The sequence below is a fragment of the Cinclus cinclus genome, chromosome 5 (genome assembly GCF_963662255.1).
Source record: "Cinclus cinclus chromosome 5, bCinCin1.1, whole genome shotgun sequence".
In the NCBI taxonomy this organism is placed as follows: domain Eukaryota; kingdom Metazoa; phylum Chordata; class Aves; order Passeriformes; family Cinclidae; genus Cinclus; species Cinclus cinclus.
In genome coordinates, this window is record NC_085050.1 from 17,551,260 (window position 1) to 17,571,955 (window position 20,696).

Genomic DNA, 20,696 nt, shown 5'->3' on the forward strand with positions numbered 1-20,696 from the left:
AAATACATTCATTTTTTCTCAGACACATGAATAGCAATAGCTTAAACTGCCCTGATTGGGTTTCACCACTGGCAATGAGGAAATGTTTATTTCCATTAGGCTGAGTCTATAAAATCTTCCTTTCATTCCTGTGCTTCTACCATTTCCAAACAGCAAAAACCTGACAATTTAGTCTCTGACAAGCAAGCTTAATAGTGAGATGTTTGGGAAAAAAAAATCCATACAAAGAAAGCTCTTAAGACAAGATAGGCTGAGAGTTTGCACCACAAATGGTTTGTTTCAGCTATGTCTTTGCCTCCTGTAAGACGGAAATCAAACAGCTTACTGGCTTAGCTTGTTAGGCCAGGTTAAAGGGATGCAACACTGAAAGGCTCTTACAGAAGCTTACCCTTGGACTAAAAATAGCAGGCACTAGAGAATTATCTTAAATACTACCAAACTTGTTCTGCACTGTGAATGCAGATAACTGTAATATGTTTCCATTTTTGGTAGTTTTAGAGCTTTTTTAAGTTATGCTCGCTTTAGCTGACTATTTAATTAGTTTCTGATTCTATTTGCCACTTTTTCTCTCAGAGATATAGCCTGAGGGGTACTTTGCTTATGAATCCTTTGTATTTAGCAGTGTTGCTATTGTTAACATCTAATGAGCTGTTGGATTTGCCAAACACTCAGTATAGGTACAAACGCTTCTTTGAAATACAAATGTTTAACACATAGCAAATAGCAAATCAAAAGATACTCTAACACAGCATCCTCACTCTCTCATTGCGTGTCTCATCAAAAGAAAATAAAAATAAAAATCTCCTTTATTACATTTAATTCTGAAATTCAAAAATGCATATTGGAGCAAGACAATTTTAGCTCCTTGTCTGTGACTTTAGAAGAAAACTAAATGATTTTTAGTACCATAAGAAGACTTGTTCATGTGACTAAAGCTCCACAGTCTGACATGGATCCCTGCCAGCTGAACTGTGGAGCTAGCAGTGTTTCTTTGGAGTAAAACTGCAAGACCCTACAATCTTTAATGAAGCCACCTCACCTTTGAAACACATAAATTGAGATTTTGATGTGTTTTTTAGATTACAAGCAGTTTCTCTTTAAGTTCTGTTAAGCGGGATACGTGTTCATCTGCTCTTCACTGAAAACCATGACAAGATATCAAAAAAAAAAGAAACTCCAAAGCAAAGCACAAATGTTCTCCACCCGTACATACATTTCACTTGTGCTACAGCCAGTCTGAAAGACATCGCCACAGAAACCAGTCATGCGGTGTAACACCCCTGCTGCTGTCGTTGCCTCAACTTTTGCACTTCTGCAGATAACACCATTGTGGGTACTCACTGTACAAGCTCAGATCAGAACATCACAGGATTCAAACAGCAAGGGCCTCTGCACACTGCCTTCCACACGATGCCCCCAGTACTACGCCAGTCCTGGCATCCAGATGATTGCCAAAACAAGAGCACTGAATGGAAACTGATTCAGACGCACATTTTAGTATGTTTTCCAGTACCCCTTTCTCACCTGCAACTCTTTAGTATAAGTAATTTTTAACATAGTTTGAAAATCTCACCTAGAGTGAGGCCAACTTCTAGATAGAAAGGCTGGGCAAGGTCAGGCTAAAGGCTATCTACACAGCTGAACCTGTGTCTTCCTTTAGTGGGCAGCCATCACATCTGACTGCCTTGGAGCTGGTAGAGCCTGTCCTCTCAGACACAATTTTCCTTTGAGTTTCTTTTCAGGAATGTTTTTTCTCTTAAATAGTGGTGGAATTCGTGGATTCCCTCACCAGATACACACCATGTGTCTTTATAAGCTCACACACAGTGGCATAACACAGCCACATGTCTTGCAACTGCCATTAAAACCCTCTATACGTCTTCATTTGGGAAGCAAGTTTTCTTTTTGAGTCAGGACTTAAGTTCACAGCCTCTCTGTCAAATAAACAAAATGTCTGTTGTCACCTGGCTGCTGAGGAAGTCCTGTCTTTGAAAGTATACACTCAGTGATTTTAGATACCTATCTGTCAGCCTCTCCTTCCGCTGTAACGCAGCAAAAATCATGCTCCATCTTCATTATGATGATTAACATTACTATCCATCTCCTGCAATTTGAATTTTTAAGTAGCATTCTAGTACTGCCAAGGAAACGCCCCTATTGCACTGAATGATCTCCAGTCACATCTCAAGGGAAAGTATCTACAGAAAGTACTCACAGTTCAAACAGACAAGATCAAGAAAGGAGGATTATAATCCTCACTTTATAGAAGAGGATTTGATGCTCACAGATTAGCCAACTTCTCCAGGCCAGAGTGCCCGTAGGCTGCAGTCATGGTGGGAGGGCAGGGCTCCAACAAGCAACACCACTACCCCCTTCCAAGCAGGGAGCATTTCACCAACACCAACAGTGCACACATTCCCAATCCCTAAGTACTTTCAGCTGAACTTCTAGTTATCACAGGACTGAAAAAACGGCTGTCGAGATTGCTGGAGTCACTGACCACAGCTAAGAAGAAGCTCATTTTGTGCATTCATGGAACTTGGTGATTTTGCCTTTTTTTTTTGTACAGAAAATGTCACCATAATATTTGCTCACTTAATACTAGCATTCCAGAATGGAATTTTCCAGAGAAAGTTGACACTGAGACAGTAGTAAACAGACACACAGAAAAAGACTGATGTGTAAGACATAAATCTGTTTTCAAAAAGACAAAGGTACCTCTATGACACAGTGAATATTAGGGAGACCATCAGTAAGAGACAAGTTTGGACCACTGGAAAGGAACACAGTCATGACTGAGTTCAAAAGTGAGCATGGAGACCATACATTTTAACATGAAAAGCTGGGCCAATCCCCCAGAATGCCAGAGGAAGAGCAACCCAGTAAGTGTCTTGGAAAAACAAAGGGCCCACAAAACATATAGCTTGAGTGGGGCCTTCTCTTTGCATAACTTACTTTGGGGAATATAAAAACCAGAAAACACCCAATGCCTATAAGGTGAGTTTTTACCTGAACAGATAATCACACAGACTTGTTTGTCCCAAGGAAAGATATGAAGAAGAAAGTGAACTGAGGGTGTGGCAGAGCATAAAGCTAAGCAGGAAAACATTTTACTTTAGACTTTGGATAGCCCTTGGAATCAAAAATAATCACAAAAGCAACCCCTTTTGATCCCCATCAGGCTGCCATTATGGCAGCTGTACTGAATAAGGGTCCCAAGGAGCAGTGCCTATGGGAGGGCAGAGCATGGAGTATCTGCAATGTGTGACCACCTGCTGGACAGAAAAAGAAAAAAAAACAAAAAACTGTTGTGTAACTGCCTTGTTTTTTACTGTACATTCTTTTCTGTGCTAGTGAAGAGACTACACTTTCTTGCTACAGTAGTAGCTCAAGATCAGGGATCTGCTGCCAGGGACCTTCAGAGCCGAAGTGACAGCCCCGAATGTGGCACTCGATTGCAGACTTTCCTATGTAAGACTGTGAACTGTGTCATCTACCACAGCCTGCAAAAGGTCATTATGAAGTCCACAGAAAGTCAAACAGCAGCGATGAAGGAAGAAAGTGTCTTTGGCACAGTATCAAGAATAAAATGCCTTTCTCAAAGGCATTTGTGGGATATCAAGCACAGTGAATTGGAATTAGGATGAGGAATTGTGCCATTAACACCAACAACAGATTAAGTGCTGATGATTTTCCTTGTGTATAAGGTGGAAGAAGACAAGTTAGATATTGTGTGTTTATTGAAGCAAGAAGGTTAGAGATAAGGTATAATCTAGCCAAATTATGGAATGCAATATGGGAAGATAGTCAAGAGTTACCAAATCTGAATCAGTGGGTTTGTCTAGTATCTCTAGGTACAATTACCCCTGATGCAAAACAATTACCGAATTTCAGAGAAGGAGAACACTAGGTAAAGTGCCCCTGATCCTTCATTAGTTAAGTAGCTTTAAAAACCAGAAAGTATGCCTGTACATACCCATAGCAATCAAGCAGCAGGAAGAAGACATCTCAAGGAATTTTGGAGTGTACAAATTGGGCACCAGGAATAGTATTTTCTTTGCACAGAAACAATTCAGATGGATTTAAGCATTTAACTATTTTCTAGGTTTACATTCCAAGTCTACGAGCATTTTTACTCCTTTGCTATTGAAAAAAAGCATGTTATTATGCTACAGTACTATTCGTGTGAAATGCAGAAGTTTGTAATGAAATCTGTTTTTCTTTTTTGAGGTCATTCACACTCAACTCTTAAGAGTTGACTCTAGGGACAACAGTGATGAAGACAACTGTGGACTATCTCCAAGTCCCTATAACTTTGTTTTTCACAAAGATTTTAATTGTTTTATTTATTTACTTTTCTATTTGGAATACACAAACATTGTATTCCCCCACTGAGGGGGATTCTAAAGAAATAACAGCACATTATAAGACTGGATCAGAAGTGACCAGAGAATATAACGGAGTTCTGCACAATACATTTGAAGAATGCCTTTGTAAGAGTTCTTTTAAAGACTGATTTTGGGAAGGAACTGGGAAAACCTAGCTACTCTGTTGAAAGGGATAGAAGGGCAGTGAATTCTACTGTAGGATCTCTTCTTTTGCTGACTCAGTGAAGACACATTTGTCATTCAAAGACAAATTAGAAAAGGGCATGGATTGTGCTACATAGATGCTTCATCTTAGTTATCAGCCACATACAGGCAGCTTCCAACACATCTACCTCCAAGTGCATCTGAAAAAACACAATCTCTTCTGGTGGATGTGGACAGAACGCCTTTGTCAAAATTTGAGTTTGAGCAAATACAGCAAAGCGGTTTAGCACAGGGAGGATTTGTCCCTGCAGAAATTGACACAAATTCCTTTAGGACAGGGGCAGCTACCCCAACCACATAGCTGGGATTGCCAGCAGATAGAATTAGGGAAACTGGAAGGTAACACTGTGGCCTAATGTAAACTCTTAAATCTGCTGTAAACACTGCAGTAACATTGGCACACAATAAAACTGGTATCTGTCACTGCACTCCCAGAACCAGCTGTAGGGAAGGACAAGACACATGAGTGGATTTTTGTCATCTCTGTGAATTTGGTTTGAGGAAAAATCCAAGCTGATAGAAACTGCGGCAAATAGGTAGCATTCTAGTGATGGAGGATAGCTGGAGTGATGCAGGAGAGAATAATGGGAGATCAAGTGGAAGGGTCCAGTTTGAAGTTCCTGCTATGTGCATAGTGCAACTTGGAGTGGAAGCCCTGAGAAGGCCGCATTCCTGGATGTTTCAAGCTGGAAAGACCAATACTCACAAAAGCAATTTATTAGGAAGTTTCTGACATGCATATCTTTAAGAACACGCATCCATCATTTTCAAAGACATGGTTTAGGAAATAGGAACTATTACCGGTTTAAGTTTAGGAGCATGTCTCTTTCTTTTAGCTTTGGGTTTAAAAATTGAAGTTTCACAAGTCTAATCTTGTGAGAGACCCTGAAAGAGGAAAAACCTCTGCACATCATGGGGCTGCCCATAACAAGTCCCCTTGGGTCCAGACAGAGTCCACAGAGAGGCAGCTCAAGAACATCTGGACAATGTCCACAGAGCTGTACATGCCAGAAGCAGTTCTGTAAAGTGATGCTGATGGTTCAGCAGATAACTAGCTCCTTGTGGTCTATTAGCTCTGACCATACTGGACTTGAAATGACCAGTGTGGAGATCCTGATGCGATTCCAGTTGCAGTGGAGTGCAGATTCCTGGAAATCATTAGTGTCTGTACAGGGCACAGCAGAATATTCCTTACCAGCACAGTTCTGAAAACACAATACAGAGATGCTAACTGCTGGAACCTCTTTGGTACATTACAGTCATGTTAACTCAGAGCTCATAGCCCAGCAGCATCCCAATTCACTCTTCCAGATCTACTCCAGTATCCCTTCATCACTTTCTCTGTGTTACTGTGCTCCTCAGAGAGTGGTTTGCTTTCTCTCAGAAGAGAGCAGTTTGCTTTCCCTCAGAAGAGAGCCTAGGAGGAACATCAATATTGAGTGAAAGCTAATAAATCCCCCCACAGCAGCCATCAGCACTATGCAGAGGCATATGTATGGCCTTGCAAGAGCTCACCCTGATCTGGCTGAAGAGCACTGTATCAGAGCTAACACACCTTCTCTGACCACTTACAAAGGGACCAGAGTATCTTGTCAATGATAGCATTTCTTAGCTTCCTTGTATCCTCTGGGTTTTTTGTCCAGTTGAATTTTTAAAAATTTTTAAATTTAATTTTCTTCTTCATCTCAGATTTGGAGAGAAGTAAGTCTCTGTGTTGGGATACACTACTTAAGGCAGCTTTTTCTTGGGTTTGGTAGTCCCACATCACACTGACACAACTGCAGCTCTGACCTGTGCTGTTTCCTGGACTGGGCAAGCTCAGCAGGTTGTAACTGCCTCCAGCTGCCTGGGAGGAAAAGGAGTCTGGTTAAAGAGCAGTGCTCACAGGCCACTGAAGGACTTCAAAGTACACACCATAAAACTGGGATGGGCTGGTAACTAGTACATACAGAATCTCCCCCTACAACAGGATTTTTAGGCATTATCACAAAACAAGTAAATAAAGACAGTGTTTAATAACTGAAGAGGAAAAAAAAAAGAGAATGGCCCAGCATCACAGCCAAGGAACTTCACTTGCCAACTACTAAAAGGCCACATGGAAGTACTGAAATTAACCTTAATTCATGGGATGAGATTTTCAGGAGGGCTAGGTATCCAGTGACAATGTTTAAAAAGTAAATGCACAAAGAAGTAATATGCCTCCAGAAGTGTAACAAAAAGATTGCATAGAAAGTTATGCATTATGGATGATTTAGCAATATCATAGATAGCAAAGGCACCAGCAAAAAGAGTGAAATCATCCCTATCTTCCTATTTGTTGGCAGAATTTTAACAAGGGGCTCCTGGGAGCTCTTGGGGGCTCCTCCATGGCTCAACAGACAAATTAACTCATCAAAGGGAAGGTAGGGATGATTAACTAACAAGAGCCCCCTCCAGCCCATCACTGGTACATGGTTATTTCACCCAGATGGTGTGCACCTACCTGAAACTGGTAATGACAGTCTCAGATCGGATTTACAGAACAACATAGATAATAAGGTGCCGCAAGAGTGACATGAGAGGAGTTATTGGTCTGTGATGCTCCAGACTGCGCCAGAGGCAGCAGAGCTGCTCTGTAATGTTAGGCTCTGTTTTGTAACATTATCCTCTCCACCCGAGAGATTTCCTGCTGCAAATGGGAGACTTGGTCTTCAGAGAAGCATTTGACCTGACCCTTCCTATAGGAAAGTGGGATCAACAGCAAAGAAAATGACAAGATGTGGCAACACTCCCACCACACACAAGCAGAAGCACTTTGACACCCTTTCACTGGAAAAGGATGAATGTTTCTGCAGTGTTAAGGAAAAAAATCCACAAGTTTATTTCTTTTTTCCAGATGCAATTGACGCGACACTTGCCAATGTTTTGCCTGATGTCTTCATACTTATGTGAAGAGTGATTGTTGGGCTTTTAAGGACAGTCAATACAGCCAAGAAAATCCACACCAGTCCTGGTGAGAGAAAAAATAGTACAGCGAACAAAAACCCAGAAAAAGAATTTCAAAAATGCATACACAGACAAGTAAAAAATAAAAGCCTATTGCTCCTTTGTGTATGCCTGGAGGGTCAAATACCTAACAGAGCACATCCAACCAGAGGTCAGGTAGCATGCACTTATGTTTTGTTTATGAAAATAATTGCATATGCATCCATTTCAACAGGACAACTTTACAGTTTCACTAGTCCAACAATAAGCCCATGAAAATAGACAAGCCTGGTCTATTATAGACGAGCCTGGTACCTGTGGAAGCTATGATTAGCCCATGAAGCAGGTTTCCTTGCATGAAAATTTGTCATGAATACCAAGGCCAGACTGCAAACCCCTGAATGCCACCCATCTTCCTCTGAAAACTAGGATTTGGCAGTAATAAGATTCTAGCTAAATACAGGCATGTCTCAAATAAATTCCATAGCTGCTTAGGACTACGGGCTATGATTTTCAAAAGTGGATCAGAAATTCCTTACCAGTACTAATAAAGTAATTTCAAGGAGGGAAGAAGCAGCAGCAGCAGAGGAACACAAGTATCTCCTCAACTTCTCGTTCCATGTAGTCCTTCCTGAACAGTCTGGGTTGGGACAAATGGTCTCTTGAGATCCCTTCCCACTTCTATCAATCTATGATTCTACAAAGCCCTCGCCTGCTCCAAGTTCATTCTTCATCCTTTACCACCCACACTGTCACCTGCACTACCTGGCTGCCTACACCTCACCCAGAAGACCTCTTAAAGTGGATACCAACAGACCAAAGATCCTGTCCACTCAGTCTCAACACATAGGACCTGGTGGAGTGGAGAACATTACTGCTAGATCTACCTAGCCAAGTGGTACATATTTACAAGCAAAGTAAAAAAAAACAAAAAACCAACAACAACAACAAAATCAAACCCTAATAATAGAAGTGTTCTAAAACTCTCATAGTACCTGCTTTTCACTTCTGGTCACTGACTGCTCTGTGGAAATATGCAAGCTTTCAGCATTCTCACCAAAGTAAAACTTCCAGTGAGATGCCTCACTCCCATAATATTTATTACTTAAGGTCTCTGATGCACTTCCTGAGTCATTATGTCACTGCTTATACAGCAACATGGGAGAAGAAAAACTGGATTTTTTTGGAAGGTTTTGGAGTTCTTCCAGAAAGAATTTTTTGTCCTCCAGGAGAAACTACCATTCCAGAAGAAAACTCCCATTGTTTCTTTTGGGAGCTGATGAAGAAGTTCCTCTGACCAAACCAATCCTCCAGATAACCATTATCACCACCTCCTTGACAAGAGGTAAGAAACTTTTCTATCCAATTTCTCTTTTTAAATTCAAGTGTATCTCCTGCAGGAGTGATCTGCAGTCCCACACACTGTTTGATGGTGACCCCTCCAAATCCTGATAAAGATTTAATATCACTGAGCCTTCAAGGAGCAGCTATGGCAGCAGCCAGAAGTTCTCCCTGCCCATTTGACACCTCCAGCCCCTTATGCTTGGAAGGGATGATCCTCCTAAACTTTATGTGATAAACTGGACAGTTGTGAGCAGCTCAGGCAACTCAAACCTGTTATAAATCAACAAGGCAACAACACTTGCCTGAGGCTGCCACCATGGCTCCTCACAGAAAATACTCTGCTCTTCTGATTACCGTCTTAGTGATTAGAAGTACCCATTATGGACCAGCACCCCATTGTGTTACTCACAGTAAAGCACAAAAGCACAGATGTGTGTGAGGAAATGGAAGTATTATTCTAGTGCATCACACAGCTCACGCTTCATGACAACACCAAAATCTCAATAGGTTTTGGGTTTGTGCTTTCATAAACAAAACCCAGTGATTACTGCATGTGGTAAAAAGCAAACTCCAATCATGGCCCTTCAGACTCATCACTGCCACAAAGTGCTAATTAATTTCTCAATCATTATGAAGCAAGACTGTTGCTCTGTTGTGTCAGAACAGATAATTCAGCCAAAGCAACCAGCTATGCGTTGCAAAGGGGATGATTTCCACCGAGACCTGAACCCAGCCTCCATGGCTGAGTATGCCTGCACACACAGTCAGAACTCCATGCCTGCCAGGGCTGCAGCCCATCACTTGCAAAGGCATCAGCATCCTGTATGCACCTGCACAAAGCTACCAAAATAAAAATTAGACACTGGAGAAAAAGAGGCTTATAAAGTTGGCAGGGGGCACTCCTCCAGAAAGGCTGCAAATTTCCAGTGCGTCTGAGGATTACCCAGTAGTACAACAAAAACGACAAGTAGGTAAGTTTTCACAGACACATAAAAACTCTTATTAGTATTTTTTCTCTCTTCACGGGGAAAAAGCAGTTTATCATGATTCAATACCAAAACTTTCTCCCTGCCACAAATATGCTCCGTGCAATTTCCTCCTCCTGACCTACACATGCACAATAGTTTAGTGGCAGTAAGGAAAAGGAAATCCTAAATGAAGACTTGTGATAATTTTATCCTTCTGTAATGGCATGGGACAGAGTTAATGTTAAGTGGGATGGGGCAGCAGGGAAAGAGTATGCCTGGATTAAGATGGACCATTCAGTAGCAATTAGCAATGATGCATTGAGCAAAATTAGCAACAATGAAAAAAAAAAAAAAGAGGTTACACTAGAAACAAAACCATTAACAGAAATAAATTTAATTTAACCCATTAGCATTTTTCTGAGAAAGGCAAACTCTCTGTTGCTGTTGGTAAGCCAATGGAGAATTAAAAAAACCCAGAAGAATCTTATCAGAAATATTTACTTCCCACTAGCAATGAGTCTGGGATTGTTTTTCTAACAAAAGACAGAGCTACTGTCCCACATTTTCGTAACCCTCTCTGCAGTTCCAGGGAGAAAATATTTAGTTCAACATTATCGTAAGCTAGAATATGGCTCTATTTATGTGACAAGTTGACAACATACAATTTCATGCTTGTTGAACTGATCTGTGTTATATATTCACTGTGAATATTATGAAGCCTCACCATTATAAATATGAAACAGTATACACTTATTCAAAATAACTCCAGCAGTAGCAATTTATAGCTTGGTTGTTTATGTGCTTATGAAGTCCAAACTCCACCTTAAGAAGCTGCATCTCACTAAAACAGATGTGAAGTGTGACTGTGACCAAAGTGGATTTAAGATGACCTCTGTGAAAGGAGGCTATAAAATTTTTGTTTGTATGGCAGCTGACAACAGCTCGTATTTAGCTACGTAGCCAGTGGGAACACAGTGTAACACAGTGTCCTCAAGGGCTGGTTTTAACACAGGCCAAGACATCCATCTAATGACCTGATTAGCTAACTACTGTCCTGGTGAGTTCTAGTCTTCCCTCTTAGGAAAAGGACAGGTGTTCTGCAGAGCAGCAGCACAGCAAGCATCTCAAGCCATGGCTGCTCTAGGTGAAATGTCTCCTTAATGGAACCGTGAAGTGCATCGGTCTCATTTTCTTGATCGTGTGCCTGGGGAACGGTCTTGGTGGCCACAAACAACAAACTCTCTAAAAATTGTTTTTTTGCTCATTTGGGACTTCTTTCCTGCCTGAAGGTTTCAACCAACATGCCAGGTGATTCTTGCATTAAAGCACTGTACTATGTCCAAGCAGGAAAGAAAAAAGGAGCAGCAGCACACCTTGGTAACACTAGAGACAGAGCATTTGCATAAACTCTATCCAATTACATAGCAGCTGGTTCGAGTAAAATAAATTCCACTTACTGCTTGAGCCTTTTTAAATGTCAGCATAGCTAATCATAGATTATCGTTTACATACATCATCCCACATAGACAGGATGCTATTGTGCTGGTCTCCTACTTAGGAGCTGTAGAGCCCTGAGTCAGGACACAGACACTGGTAAAGGTAATGCATTCAAACACACAAGAAATGTGATATTGCTCCATTAGGAATAGAAAAAGTCCGGCACTTTTGTCTGCTATTTTCTTTCCCTGGAAATGAGGGTCTTCTCCTAGTTTCACAAGTAGCCTTTATGATACATTGTTACCTTTTATCACTCTTATAAAGTTTCCTACCCCAAATCTGCATCTTTTGCCTTTTATGTTTATGGTTGTATTAAACCTATGACGTTGTCTGTTTCACTACTAAATCTATCCCATAACCACATATTGTACATTCATTTCTCTAGGACCTCAGTTGCTCGTATCTGTTTGCTTTTATGATCTCTTATGAACTGTTAGGAATAACAACTTACAGGAATGTTTGTAAAGTCATCTCAGACTGCACTCAGTCTGAGTTCCCCTTTTTTACCATGCAGTGATACTCTCTGCAATGAAACCCAGTTTTCTAGAGAAGCAGTTCATTACAGGATGCGTTTCAGAGGGACACAAGTTCCCAAATTCCCAAACACATGTGCTTATAATGTAAATCGTTCAATCTGCATGAACCTGAATTTCAAAAAAGCCTACTTATTAGAGCAGGAAAGTGCATGTTTTTATGACTTGGTCCTGTGTTGCCTCCAGATTCACCAGTATGCTCTATACTACTGCCCAGAGCTATTCTCTTCATGCCCTCCAGGGCCTCAGACAGGCTGCTATGTGGTGCACACAATCACAGTCCTTTCAAGCACTTTGATAAGCTTTATTCTGCCATTATGCCATCTAGAACATTAAACACAATGTTTAAGTTCTATGTTAAATCACAATCAACTCCTATTAACTGTTCCAAGCTCCTCATTTTTATCAACAGTTACTTTATTAAATCCTTAATAATATAGATGGAATAGTTAGTTAATTTGTGTGTTGAGCCATGGATGTTAATTTGTAAACATAATAACATACTGCAATCATTTGCATAATAGCATTTTAATCTTTTTAGTAAAAGCTGTAATTCCCTACAAAGTACGCTGCAGTAGAAACTAAGTGACTATTGGTAATAATAAAAAAGGCCTTAAAATTCTGATCCTATTATAGTGTTGGAACATACCCAAACTGCTACCATAATCTCTGAAATGTTACTGTTCTCTGATTTAGGTGTCTGTGTCAAGAATAAAAATGAAGTATAACTGGTAGCAGTAGACTATTTCCTAAATGTAATTTAGTATTCACTAAGCACCAGCACTTTGCAAATAGCTCTGAGGCTTTCCTTCAAAGTTCAGAGCTCTAGTTATGCATATTGTGTGAGGTACGCCATGCAGCTCACCTCCAGCCTCTGCTGTGCTGAATAGATGGCTATGATAAATCATGCTGATTTGGCACTGAAGGGCATCAGCCATCAAGGATTTGACTACTATGTCTTTTTTTTCCCCTGAGATTGTATCTCCTTGAACTGCCTGCCCTGGGCTACTAGTTTTTGGAGAAAATTTAAAAGTGGAAAAAATGCTAGGGAAGGCCACTACAGAAAGTCTGTATAGGCTCAATTCTCTGGAACCCATTAACACCAGTCACAAGACTGGCAAAAAAAAAACATTGGTGGTTGTTTAAAAGTCAGGCCAAGTCATTTTACGCAAGATCTGGTAATTCATTAATCAATCTGGCTGCAAACCTTGAATGAATAACCTGCAATGGTGAAAGAGACTGGCAGCACCACAGAACATGAGGGATTTTATAATCTGAACCAATGCAAATTACCCTGGTGATGTTTAAGGCTACCCTCAAAACTCATCATCTCCCTGATACAACCCCTTCCAAATAAATAAGAAATCATTTATCTCCATGCATTCCCCTGCTGCCAGGGAAAAGACAGCCTGCATTTCATTGTGTATTTCTTTCTCTCCTCACATTCTCATTGCTTGTAACACAGCCTTTTTTGGCAGTCTACAATAAAACATAGTTATCTTTATAGGCTTTCCAAATATGTGGCACAGAATGGCCTTGAGAAGTAACCAGGGATACACCTATATAAAACAATTAAAAACAAAGTCATCAAATATTGTGAGCATCTCTTTGGAATACAGAGTTATGTAAATAGATTAAATCTGCAGAAGGGTAAGCAATGTGGGTTTTCTGAAGTCTATTTAAAGACTAAAAAAAGTGTTTTGCCAAGTACAAGACTTATAACTTTACATAGGTTCATTATAGTTCAACAGGTTATTGCCTATCTACAGGCTGAATTTTCTCTTACCATCAACTGATGCTAACAAACAGAAACACCCACTGTGGATATCTCCCCTCTCCATAATGCTAGGCATGGACCATAAGTAATTTTAAATATCAATAATCTTACTTGACATGGTAGTATATTTCAAGAAGCCTCAAGGGACAACAGTTTTCATTAACAAAAAGCCTTCTCACTCATCAAGTTGTATGTTTGTTCACAATTTCACATAGCACTGGCTTTGAGAATGAAAATTCAACCATTTAGATTTTCTGAAAGTAGCCTAATTAAATTTTTTGCAAATACAATTTTTTAAAGTCTAGTTCTCCACAAAAACAAATCATAAAAGTGAATGGTGCAGCAAACCATCTAAATAACTGGTCTTGGGTGACTTGTTAACTATTTACTTGCATGAACTTGTGTCAATAGACAGTGCCCTGCGGGTAAGAACTCCTTCATTTTATCTTTTCAAACACCAGGCAAAGAAAATCAGGTGAAAAACAGAAGTGATGGAGCTGTGAATAGATAGAAATCACCTAATTCATAATGTACATAAGTACAAACACCAGTAAGAAGAGCCTCTGTGCTGGGGCAGTACAGCCTTGATTCAGAACATTGGCAAGTGAGCAGAACGATGTAGGGATGAATTAGGTGTGTCTGCAAAACACTGGTGTGTTTTAATTCTAGAGTGAAGGCCAGTATCTCATCACACCTAAGAGGATGAGAGCAGGGATTTATACTTAACACTTACATACTATCTACACTAATTGGACCTTTATCTCACTTGGCTCTTGGTTGCTACCATAACTATTAATCATTTCTAGTCTGTGAGACTACCAGTGCCACAGGGAGTGCCTAAGCTTGTGGGTGCTCAGCTCAAGCAAGCTTTCAGGAACATGATGTGCAGAAAGACTGAAAAATGATTTTCTGAAATACAAACCTTTCTTAAAAAAAAAGAAAAAGAAAAAGAAAAAGCGCACCACAGACACTCAGAAATTTTGTAAAGGGCTTTTGGACACTGTCCCTCACATAGACAATGCCACATGTACTGCATTAATACCTCAAAGGAGAGTGTGTTTCATTCAAGCTAGATTGGGCAATTAACACTGTACAGCTTGTGCAAGTAATGATGCTTGTGTACTTCCTATCATTTGCTAGTCATTCTGGTTCCTTCCCTTCCACCCCAAATAGGCTGTATTTCTATTTTTGCATGACAATGCCTCGTCTGGAAGCTCAAGTTAAATAAAACATGCTACTCCCAAAATGAAAAGAGATTAAATAAAAAGTTTAAAAATATAAAAAGATGTTTTTTTCTTTTTAAAAAAGCCATTGAGGATCCATAAGGAAAAATCTAGTGATTACCAGATAAGAAACTGCACAAAACTTTCATTCTCTCAGTTAAAACAAATAGTTCCTCACAGAGTATGTGAGATAGTCTCTGGAGGAAGAAGACTTCTTCTGATCTTGAGCACCCCCAGTCGTCACATTACTGAGCAGCAGAGGCAGGAAATAGTGCAAAGTATCCCCAGCTGCACAGTGGAGAATGGGGACAGGGTTAATGTAGGGGAGGAGAAAGTAACTGTTTCATTCCCTTCTCCCTAGACCAAGCAACCAAGAAATGTAAATGCAACACTCTAAGAAGCTGAAAATAGTCTAATTTTACACTGCAGTATTGTAAAATACCATTAGGGCACAATTTGTCCCTACAGGTAAGTATGGGCCAAACTGTGATGAGACAGCACTGCAGCCTGCAGCTGAAGTCAATGAGTGTGAGGAAAGAAAACAACAGAATTTGTGTGTTAAAGGAAAGAAGCAGCGTATTTAATTTCCAAACTATTATTTCTGACCAATTACTTGCTGTGTAGATTCATTCCCCTAGCTGCACTGCCCCTGTTTCTCCACACATATCCCCCTGTTTCTTCACACCAGGGCAGCTCATCCTCAGACAGACCCAAACATGTCCATGAGATGTTGCTCCTGTCACCATCTCCCAGTGACATTAACTACCAGCCTATCTGGTTGTCCTGCTGTTTGCAATACGCTTCGATTTTCAGAACAGGAATTGTTTCCTATACGACGTGCGTAGGAGAGTGGTCACTACCTATCTGAGACAGCTTTATACTCAGCAGCTGTGGCCATTGGAGCAGACAGGCAGTAATACACAGGACAAGCAATCAGGTGGTCAAGTTCCACTGGTTTTACTGGAATAATCTGTACGCTCAGATTTGGTAAATACATAATTGTATTACTTATCTGGAACTTACACTTTGAAAGTCTGCATCCTCAACTGATTTTTCCTAAAGGAAAATGCTTCTGCATTTGGCTTTTGATGAATGTGGAAAAAATGTGTCCCCTCAGTTATAAAAAAAGAAAAACAAGTCTCCACCAGAGTTTCTGCAAATGTGGACCCTGCCCCCCTCCACCACCAACATGCCCTACCCTGCCTGAGGCAGTACAAGTGCAATTCAAGAATCAGACGGGATTTGGAAACTTTGTAAAACAAAGCGTGGAACATTATACAACTAAAGAAAAAAAGAGGATCTAAGCACAGGGCTTTGCAGGGCTACTTTGATTCAAATAAAATTAACTCCAAGTTACTTGGATGTAAACTACAGAAACGAAACAGAGAAGACCAGTTTCTGCTATCAATTGCACTGGTTTAAATCCAGAGCAATTCATCTGCATCAATGTGGGTTTAGAGCTGTGTAGAAAAGAAGGGGGATTTTATTCATATTTTATTTATATATCCTAGGGAAGCATTTTACTATACCATTTCAGTTAATTTTTTCCAGCCTTTAAAATTCTACCATGATAATCTGGGGCTTTCCAGAATCAGCGGGCTAGCTGTACTTCCTGGAGCTGTGATACCTGGTGTGTGAGAATTAGCACCCATGGCTTGCTTTTGTACAAGGTCTTCCTGCCAGCTAATCAATTTATTGTCCAATTTCCCAGTCACTGAATGATCTATGGCCTCTCCTATCAACAAGGAGGGAAGGAGGTGAGAGTTTAGGAGGGGCATGGCTGCCCAAAACCACAAGGTCATGAATTATGAAGGCTTTGCACAACAAAAGAAAGAAGACCTGAGACAAAAAAACTAACACTCCTCTTGTACACACTGATCCTGACATACACCCTAACCCCCAACCCACAGTTGGAAAGAAAACAATTAAATTCCTCCTATCACCCTTTGAATTTTACTTTTAGATCGCTCTCCACCATGAGATCTACAAAACATCAGAATGCTGAGCTGGTCCCTGAGCTACTGACAGCCCTCACTGCCTTCTCTGCCACATTCACCCTTCCTCTCCCTCATACATAAACAAATTGTAGGCATCGCAATTTGTGTGCGAGTAACCTGCACACTAAATCTCTGAATGGTACAAATCTTTACTAGCAATGTTCCAGCTACTCATCAGCTAGCTGCTGTGCATCCCTCTGCTCCTTGCTGAGGAATTCAAGTGGAAGACAACAAACAGGTTGCAACTTCTGTTTTGGTCTGTAGCTGACAACAGTGCAACTCCTCATCGTGACGCCACAGGGCGGTGTGCTCTAGGCACTTTTTAGCTGTTTCGTCTCAAAAATCAGAAGTTCCATTTAAATCCTTTTAAGGCTTTCCCCACCCCCCACCCCTCAGATTGCAATCCGGTTTTGATCATGAGGATTAAAGGAACCAGTCAGAACCCGTAACACACCAGCAGTTTTCTGATCCCTTAATGGTGGAAAAATAGTAAACTGTTGTCCACCAGGCTAATAAAAAAAAAAAAATCAGAAAAAAAAAAGCAACGGACTTTGCAACATGCACTTGCATCATCCTGCCTTACCTCGAATATATTGGCAGGTTCATTGCTGTACTGATTGGAGATGATCTCTGACTGGTCGCTGTACCACTTGAGTCCCCCCAGAAAGCTGTCTGCATCCAGGTCGTTCACATCTAGTTCAGAGAGGTCAAGTTCTGGGAGATCTGGGCAAAGAGGCTGGTCTTCACCAACCAGAGCAGCACACTGCAGGATACAGTAACACAGAAATAGTGTGTTATTAATTTCATTAATTACCAGGAATCTATTAACTAATATCATGTGGTAAGAATTAAGCCTCAATTAAGCTAAGGCATAGGGTCACTAGGACTGACTTTGTTTTGTGAAAAAAGAAACTTATAGTATTTAGTCACTGTTAGCTGTATATAGGCATGTAAAGGGGCAAAGAAAACAGCAGGGCATAAGGTGCCTTTTCGATCACATCTCTGCCCGGGGATGATGGCCTTCCTTCTCCCTATACCATTTGATAATGATGATATTCAAAGCTCTAAATCCAACAGCACAGGCCAAGCATGGCATTATTCTCTTTTCAGAGTGGACCAGTGCAGGTAGAAGTTACAGATGAATACCTCTGGGCAAGGTCTGTCATGCATTTCCTGATACATTCAGGCTAAAGAGGCACAGCCTGTTGCAGCCTTCAGCCCTGCAGGCTAGCTCAGGCTGGAGACAGTCACACTTTCACTTCTACAGAGCCTTACTGTAATCCTTACAGCCACTCATGATGGTGGCTACCATACGGACATAAAAAAGTATGGGTTAGCAATGCTGCAATGCTTTTTTCCTGATGCACAAACCACTGCCACCCACCCAGTTTTACATAAGAGTCCTGGCAACCAAAGTATGGCTTGCAATATCCCTATATTCTCCTCTCAGTGATGAGCATAGTTCACACTGCCTTTCACCTGCTTGGTGTGAACACATCTATTATCCTAGCTGGTTTCCTAAATATCCCCAGAGAGAAGCTGTACACAGAGAACCAAATGGATTTTCCTCTTGTGGAAGCCTCTGATTCAGTAATCTTAAAAGAGGGTCTGTGAAACACTTTCGTTGAGGCAGTAAACAAAGTCTAGTCTGCAGGAATCCTCTTCAGCAGTGCAAAACATTTTTGTCTGCACAACTCAGGAAGGGAGTAAGGATAAATAAAAACAAACCTGCAGTAAGTGTCCTTTTATATGCCAGTATGAAGCTAGATAGGGTATTGACTGACCTACTAGGGATGAAAAAATTAATAACATGCATCCACTTCAACATAGCAATTAAAATGTTAGAGTATCCACCAAAACCATTTCCTAATTATAGAAAACACGTAGTAGCAGTTTGGCAAATAGCTGAGTCCCATATGTCAATGCTGCTCAATTAAGGAATTCCTACTGCACTGTACCGCGTATCCTGTAAATCACCTCCGAACACCTACGTTGATATGGGCACATTGCAAAGCACACATGGAACTGCAGAGGCACCAGGTGCTGAATGGTTAAAAGCCATCTAAAGCCAACTGAGTCTAAGGGCATCTACCGTATTTCTAGCAGTGTGCTAAGGATGGCCAACAGCAGGACCTCCTCAACTCCTGTCAGTTGGCCGGATGGTTTGAATGATTTCCCAACTTCTTTTTGGACTGAAGTCAATGGAGAAAGTGTCACTTTCTGAAGGCAGATGTCTGTAGGGCACTAACAACGTCCATGGATGTGAATTGCTCAATACTGGCTCTGTCACTCTCGCAAGGACCGCCTTTTACAACAGTGCAAGCCAGGGCTGCTGAAGGTGCATTTCATTGAGGTTTTTGTCCCTGGAATCTCGGTGTGTCTGCAGTGCACGGGCTGGATGCAGCAGCGCAGCCGTGAGCAAAGATTTTGTCTGTTGGCACAAAGACTCGGTGCAGCTGGTGTGAGCTATAATTTACCAGACAACTTCTATGTCTACCAGGACACTACAGGATAATCACAGAGTAGGCCAAGGGGCAAGGAAGCTGAGAGGCTGCAAAATGAGGCTCCAAAATAGCAGTTGTTTATCTTCCTATTATTTAAGGGACCATAGAACTATAAGAAGTCAAAATCCCACTTCGGTGATCTTAACTCTTTTAAAAATCTGAATTTTTTACCATTATTTTGAGTGGAAGAAAACAAAAAAATCCAAAAGAAACCAACCAACTAAAAAAAAATTAGAGAGTTTCCTCTTCTCCTCTTCTTTAGTATGAGACACAACCTTCTGGAATCAGTCTTATAATACAGAGATGACCTTTTTTGATGCTTGGCCGAAATCTCTGATCTCATTAAAGGATAATCTAGTTTTTGACTGAAAAGGTAGATTCTCAGCATCATTCTCAGGTTTGTGTTCTGGAGGTCAGTAGCTTATAACTGATGCCATAGACTTCTAAAGTATCCTGCTGATCTGTTACTGCTTTCATTTATAAAAATAGCTTCACCCTGTGAACCACCCACTTAAACATGTTTACTTTTTGTAATCTGCATTTTTAAGTTCCTACAATAGGCTTTTGAAGCAATATAAAGAATGGTATTAAAATAAATACTGCTTTTTGCAGCTTTTATTTACCTATAGTGACTGCAATGTTACTTAAAAAGGTAACATCTGAAATGAAATATATATGCCTTGCCAATGTTGACATGATAATAAAATCAATGTTTCTGAATATGACATTATGCTTCTGAGCACACAGAACACATTTATCTGAGACACATTAGCAGCTAGTGTTCCTGTTATTAATTTATATTTGGCCTTTGGATGATGCCAGATTTAACACTCCAAGTCCTAAAACTGTCCTCATCTGACACACTGATATTTGCTGTTTGCCTATACATCTGTAACAGGTGCACCTGCATTGCTAGCACACATTTTACTGTCTTCCCACTGTTATTTGATATGATAGTTATTCCATAACTATAGCCCTAATTTTACAGTAACATCGACGAGAATAAAGCAGTCACTAAACACAAAAGGCTAATTACTGTGCGTTATTTCACTCCAACAGACCTTTTTTCTCTTAGTTCAGGAGAAAACAGTAAATTAGCTTAACTGCAGTGATGGTAATGAATCATTATAATTAAGTATAATTCTCCATTAACCTTTTGGCTTTTTTTGTGCCTTTGAAGGTAAATTAAAAAAAAAAAAAGAAAATAAATAAAGAAAAAATACTGGACTTGTGCCATATCAATTATATTAATGAAAAGATAATCTTTGTTTTATTTTTAAGAAGTTTTTCAAAGTGC

General features: G+C 40.4%; 1 protein-coding gene across 3 annotated transcripts in view; it reads right to left on the reverse strand.

Annotated features, from left to right (window-relative positions):
• Window positions 1-20,696, reverse strand: part of PPARGC1A (PPARG coactivator 1 alpha) — a 360,042-nt gene that overhangs the window by 41,554 nt on the left and 297,792 nt on the right. For 2 of the 3 annotated variants that reach the window (XM_062493425.1, XM_062493426.1), the window contains exon 2: window positions 17,479-17,658. In XM_062493425.1, coding sequence (XP_062349409.1) covers window positions 17,479-17,658 — 180 coding nt within the window. Of the gene's footprint in view, window positions 1-17,478; window positions 17,659-19,207; window positions 19,243-20,696 lie in introns of all 3 variants that reach the window. The other variant, XM_062493424.1, reaches the window with a different exon arrangement.